The sequence below is a fragment of the Alosa alosa genome, chromosome 15 (assembly GCF_017589495.1).
Source record: "Alosa alosa isolate M-15738 ecotype Scorff River chromosome 15, AALO_Geno_1.1, whole genome shotgun sequence".
Taxonomy (NCBI): Eukaryota; Metazoa; Chordata; class Actinopteri; order Clupeiformes; family Clupeidae; genus Alosa; species Alosa alosa.
This window is the reverse complement of record NC_063203.1, coordinates 22233763-22240744: the sequence shown is the minus strand read 5'-3', so window position 1 is coordinate 22240744 and position 6982 is coordinate 22233763. Positions and strand designations below refer to the sequence as shown.

The window sequence follows — 6982 nt, the reverse complement described above, 5'->3', positions numbered from 1 at the left end:
TTGAGTGAAGTTAACGTTATTTGGTAGCTGAAGTGGTAACGTTAACGTTCATAGATACAAACGATTTTGTGTGACCTTTGTAAAGAGATGAGATAAGATGAGATGAGGAGAGATGGAGAGGCATAGGGCCTGGTCCAAAAGCTTGGCACCCCTTTAGTGAGCTGTCACCACTGACACACATGCTAAGTGAGTGTGTGTGTGTGTGTGTGTGTGTGTGTGTGTGTGTGAGAGTGTGAGAGAGAGAGAGAGAGAGAGGTGCATAGGTGGATGAAGTACACAGTTAGTTAGTTATTTAGAAGTACAAAGAGAGTGTAGGAAGACTGAAAGAAAAGGCGTAAATACAAACTTCAGATCCACTATGAAATCCATAAAGAGATGCTCCGCACATATAACTCTGAAATATGCAAAGCAAGACAGTCTTTCTTTTCTAACATTATCAATAGAAGTTCAAATAACACTCTTATTCTATTTTCAACTGTTGATAAGTTAACAAATCCCCCCTCACAATTAGTGCCTGAACTTCTCTCAACTAATAAATGCAATGAGTTTTCATCTTTTTTTAAAGGTAAAATTGACAAAATCAGAATCAACATATCTGCTTAATTACAAATTCAACAACCTGAACTTCCAGCAACAAACAAAGGGAAACTAAACTTGATGTCAGAGTTCAGCTTGATAGACTACGAAACACTTGAAAATACAGTACAGAATCGCAGCTCTTCCACATGTGTCTTAGACACTCTGCCTATCAATTTCTTCAAAACTGTTTTTCACCTCATAGCGGCGGATGTCCTTCAAATTGTAAATGTATCACTGCTGTCTGGCACTTTTCCTAAGTCACTGAAAACAGCTGTTGTAAAGCCACTTCTCAAGAAGAATAACCTGGATGCCTCCATGCTAAACAATTACAGGCCCATATCCAATCTACCTTTTTATTGGCAAAATTATTGAAAAAGTAGTCTTTAATCATTTAACCACCTTCCTAACATCAAATGGGTATTTTGATTACTTTCAGTCTGGTTTTCGGCAAATCACAGCACTGAAACAGCTCTCATTAAAGTTTCCAATGACATACGCCTCAACACAGATTCAGGTAAAACATCAGTCCTAGTGCTACTGGACCTTAGTGCAGCATTTGACACTGTTGATCACAATATTTTACTACACAGACTAGAACACTGGGTTGGATTTACAGGCATAGTTATCAGCTGGCTAAAATCATATCTACAAGAAAGGAGCTTTTTGTTGCCATCGAAACTGTACCCTCAACACCAACGCCCTTGACCTGTGGTGTTCCCCAGGGTCGATCTTGGGGCCACTATTATTTAACCTCTATATGCTCCCACTTGGACAAATCATTCAAAATAATTTGATTTCATATCATAGCTATGCAGATGACACACACATTTACTTAGCTCTATCACCAAACTAATTAAGGTCCTCTTGAATCTATGTGTCAGTGTATAGAACAAATCAACACCTGGATGTCTCAAAATTTTCTTCAGCTGAACAAAGAAAAAACTGAAGTAATTATATTTGGTAAAAAGGAGGAAAGACTTAGGGTTGCCACTCTCCTTGACACAAAAGGGTTGAAGGCAAAGGATACTGTTAAAAATCTTGGTGTATTAATTGACAGTGATCTAAATTTCAACAGCCACATGAAAGCGATAACTAAATCAGCTTTTACCACCTCAAAAATATTGCCAAACTCAGAGGGCTGATGTCAAAACATGACTTAGAAAAACTCATTCATGCATTTATCTCCAGCAGGGTTGATTACTGCAATGGACTGTTCACAGGCCTTCCTAAAAAGACTATTAAACAGCTTCAGGTGATACAAAATACAGCAGCTAGGATTCTAACAAAAACTAAAAGAACTGACCACATTACTCCAATTCTTAAGTCCTTGCATGGCTTCCAGTAAGTCACAGAATTGACTTTAAAGCACTATTGCTTGTTTATAAATCAGTAAATGGAGCAGGACCTAAATACTTGTCAGACATGCTTCAGCAGTACACACCTTCTCGTCCTCTCAGGTCCCAGGTGAAAACCTGCTAGTAAAACCTACAGTTAGAACTAAACATGGTGAAGCAGCTTTTAGCTGCTATGCTCAGCTCTGGAACCAACTTTCGGATGACATCAAAAGGCCCCAACTGTAGCCAGTTTTAAATCTAGACTTAAGACCAAACTGTTCTCAGATGCTTTCTGCTAACTGTGCCTAGTTACAAATTCTGAATCTGCCTTGATAATTATTCTACCTTGTCTTTTTATTACTTTTTGTTTTACTACTTTTGCCTTTGTTTTTGCTTACTAATTATTCTTTATTTTTAAATGATTTTACCTTGTGTTTTATGTTTTCTTTTATTATGATCTTTACCTTTAACTATTCTTTGACTATATTGCCCTTCTATGCTTTTATTTGTTATTATTGTTTGGTTTTGTTTATGTAAAGCACATTGAATGACCTCTGTGTATGAAATGCGCTATATAAATAAACTTGACTTGACTTGACTTACAAGTATTTTTTGTTTTTAATGTATTGTTTATTTGGTCATTAATAGGGTATACATCCTTTGGTCGGTCATAGGACTTGAAGAGACCTTTAGTTCCTTACATCCAACAAAAACATTTGACCTATTTTCATAACTTTGCAACTGTTCAAATGCATGCAATAATATACTTTAAATCATTATTAATTCTCTGTTCACAAATCTAAAACATTTTCACTGCCGAAACCAGATAATTAAATTATGAGTTGATTATTTATGGTTTAATAATGTAGGCTAATGATCTAGCTATGTGGTGAATGTAAGGTGATTGTCTAATTTCATTCCAATTTCGCAGTGATCATGGAGGATAGCCTGGTTAACATGAGACCACTTCTCAAATCTCAATTGCTCACAGGTTCGTCTGGGTTCTCCCAGGTTACATGAAGGATGTTCTGATGAAGAATCTGTTAGCACACCATCATTAGCAAAGCCAATTCAGCCATGTACTATTGAAAAATAACTTCAAGATGGTCTATTGCATTATTGCATTTAAAGAATAAAATGTGGTTAAAAGTAACTTCAGGCTCATATTTCCAATATAGTGGAGTCAAAAGTACAGTATTTGTCTTTCAAATGTAGTGGAGTAAAAGTCCAAACATCCAATTTATTAATATTTCTAAAAATATTAATACTCAAGTAAAGTACAGATACTCAACAATCATAGTTAAGTACAGTAACAGTAATCAAGTAAATGTACTTACTAATCAAGTAAATGTAGTTACTGTCCACCTCTGGGTGTGTGTGAGAGAGGGGGAGGGGGTATCATTCCCTTGTGAAAAGATAATACAGATTATACACTCTCCTTAGAGACAGCATGCAGTGGTCACCAGTCCCTGCTGACCCTTAGAACTCCACAATTAAAGCTGCATACTCTCTCTCTCTCTCTCTCTCTCTCTCTCTCTCTCACACACACACACACACACACACACATGCACAGGCGCAAGCACACTTTGACTCATTATTGAGCAGACTTTACATGCTCTGCAGTGAATAAATGTCAAATGAGCTGCATTGAGACCTCTGTCTAAGACGGGTAAAAATATCCCCTCCCACCACTAGCAGACTGTGTCACCGAGTGCAACATCGCGCGTTTTTCTGCGCAAATATCACGCGGCGGTTTCATTGGAATTAGCTGGAATTCTCCTCGGTGCTCTCATGCTTCCAATGCACAAAACAGCACGGCCACCATTACTGCTTATTACCGACCCTCGTTAGAGCGCGCACCCTCACGGGAGGCTTACAGGGGACCGAGAGGCCCCCCACTGAGTGAGCGAGGCAAACACATCCCCGCGTCCTCCCTCACCGCGGGGCCGGCACCACTCTCTTTTTTCATTCTTTAGTTCTTTTCCGTTTGTTTTATCTTCTCGGAACAGTGACGTCAATATGCACTGATACTGGCGCGCGCGACCCCTGCACCAGTCACATCTGATCCGGGCATCAATCAAAGTCAGCGTGTCTAGTAGCCTGACGGGAATAATGATGGAGAACCTTCGAAAGATTATCTTCCTCGGTTAAATACCTTAAACCAGTCCACAGGCTTAGTTATAAGCTATATGCAGTTATACAGAACACTGCGCAAATCATAGAAGGCGAGAGAGAGACGCCAGTCATGTTAGAGTGCGCTGTTAATGATGATAGACGGTTAATAGTTTAGCTTATACATTCTAGCAGCTAGGCATGATTTAACGTTGATTAAACGATTAAACACTGCCTTTTGTTAGACAGCGACTGTGCCATTAAGTATCCTGAGTCTTAGAATGTGATCATCGTTAGATGAGGATTAGATGAGATGAGGTTGCCTTTCCAAAGTCCACTCATGGCGCACAGGAATCTGAGGCAATAAAACCTTCAACCGTTAACTTTCTGGCCTCCCCATGTACCTCTTCCTCAGTTTTCTTATAATTCACCAACTTTCTGAAAAGTTGTCTTGTGTCAGCCAGAAAGAGTAGGCCTATCTTTGTTCATATGCAATTGATACTAAAACGTGGTTGATCTTTATCGGTTTTATCTAATTTTGCGGCTGAAAACACACCGGAAAAAATGAAGCCTGCTGCTATGGTTGAGTGCTTTATCATGTCATCAATAGATGCCAACAGATCAATTTGGTCGCACACGGGGCGCGTTGAGATGAATGCACCTTCGACAACCATCAGGAATGTTGCGCACGAAGGATCTTATCGACAGGTGAATTTGTGAGTCACCCCTGAGAACTGCAATCACGTGGACCACCGGAGGAAATGGTGTGTGTCAGGCCCAGGTTGGTTTGGTAATACGTTGCTTTTCAACCGGGCGCCGGTGACGCGCAATGGAGAGAAGTTATCATTCATCCTTTTTTGTGACTTTCCCGTAGGACGCAGGCGCCTGTGGCCAAATCGGTGGAAACTTTGGAGAGGAGGGAACCCCCTCTTTGGCTGACGTCAAACGGACGGTTTAAAAGCGCTGGCATTTTGGAAAGGGTCTGGAGAAAGACTGCACATCCAACCGGAGAGAAGGGCAAAAAGAGAACATTCACCTCTGTTCGTCAGCTACGTCTTACGTTCTCACTGTATTCTCAAGTTTTGTACCTACCCATCTCTATCCAGAAAGATGCTGTCCTCGCGGCTCCAGTGCGCCTTTGCGCTCCTGTCCCTCGCGCTGGCTATCAGCTGCATCTCAGCGGCGCCGTCAGACGTTAAACTCAGACAGCTGCTTCAGAGATCACTCTTCGCACCCGGAGGAAAACAGGTAAACACACAACGCAAAATTTTTCAAATTTGTTGCAAAGTAAATTGTTCTGTCATTGAATATTTCCCGGACAATTCCTCGTGTACAAACGGCACACGAGGCGCGTTAGGGATCTGTCCATGGTCCTGATGAGAAAGAAACAGTGCGCGCGGGTCTTTTTACGCACCATTAGATGCTTTTGTCGAATATACTTGGACTGTTAATGATCTATTAACCACCTTTTGGATACGAAAATAATGTATTTTATTCAACAGGTTAACATTGTATGATATTTTAAACATAACATAAAATACTTTATGAGAGAGAGATACTTTCATATTGTATAATAGCCTATATGAAATATTGTGTTCTAAAAACATGTTCTATGTGCTAAGCCCTTCTGTGGAGTTTGTGAAGATATCCACAGATTCACTTGTTGCACTTATGATGGAATGTTTCGCACAAATGCTGATCTGGTGGTCAAAAAACGAACTTCAATTTCCCCTCTCTTTCCCTTTAGGAACTCGCCCGGCTCACGCTGGCAGAACTGTTGTCCGAGCTCGCACAAGCAGAGAACGAGGCGCTGGATACCGAAGACGTGTCTCGCGGAGCTGAGGGTGAAGACGTGCGCTTCGAGCTGGAGAGGTCCGCCGGTTCCATGCTGGCACCCCGCGAGCGCAAAGCTGGTTGCAAGAACTTCTTCTGGAAAACCTTCACGTCGTGTTAATTTACAGCTAACCAGCCACATACTACGGGCTCAAATCCATTTTCATGACGACATAACTTTCTTTTATTTTTTTCTCTTCTTTTCTTTTTTTTGCTTCCAAAAACTCATCGGCCACCAAACCCACATCGATCATCCATCGAAAAGATGTAAATAAAATGATCGAAAATATGATACTGTTGATATTATCAATGAGAATAATGGCGCTCACCATTCTGATTTTATTTGACAATGTAGAGTTTTACTATTATCTGAGAGCGAGCTTGAAGTTATTGTTTTAACGAATGTATGTTCCGCTCTCGATTGTCCTGTTCGTAATCTGGCAGATAAACTATTTTTAATTGTTCGTTTGAATAAAATCTGTTTCAGAACGAATGCATCACATGGGTTTATTGATATGGACACACGGACAGAAAACAAGTCAACTCCAGTAAAAAAAAAACTAAACAAATCTGACGAAAAGGAAGTAGGCCTAAAAAATAAAAGAAAAACAAACAAGAATATATCCTACCAAAATAAAACTCACTCTCTCCATCTTTCTCTACCACACGTAGGCCTATGCAGGAGAGAGTGACGGAAGGATGGAGGTGTCTGTTGGGAGAGATTAAGAAGAGCTGTGCAATAACAGCAGCTCTTACAAGCCTTTGTCTCGTCAAGAGCCTCTAATAAGACTCTCTAGCGCTAGCTGTCTCTCGCTGTACGCTTGTGTATGCACTGGTGTGATAAGAAAGAATGGCTTGAATGATACTGTGTTTTCCGAGCAATTATGCCGTTGCTCATGGAATTGAAAAACAATTAGTGCACTTGGCGCCAGGTTGCATGACACACCAGCGCAAACACACAGGGTATATATTTAACCACGACGCAAAACTCCGTATCTGAAAGCACACTCGTCCTGTATGTTGTACTCTCTATTTATTTGCTCCAAAAACCTACCCAGACGCTAAAACAAGTCGGATTCGTCAGTTCTTTAGAAATGCCACAACTTAACGTGGCCGTGAATCAT

At 40.5% G+C, this 6982-nt stretch overlaps 1 protein-coding gene across 1 annotated transcript; it reads left to right on the top strand.

The window, feature by feature from the left end:
* The first annotated feature begins 5015 nt into the window (after positions 1-5015).
* Positions 5016-6347, top strand: sst1.1 (somatostatin 1, tandem duplicate 1). Its single transcript, XM_048264813.1, has 2 exons — positions 5016-5273; positions 5773-6347. Exons 1-2 carry the CDS (start codon positions 5136-5138, stop codon positions 5977-5979), a joined length of 345 nt encoding a protein of 114 aa, XP_048120770.1. The 5' UTR covers positions 5016-5135; the 3' UTR covers positions 5980-6347.
* The last annotated feature ends 635 nt before the right edge of the window (positions 6348-6982 follow it).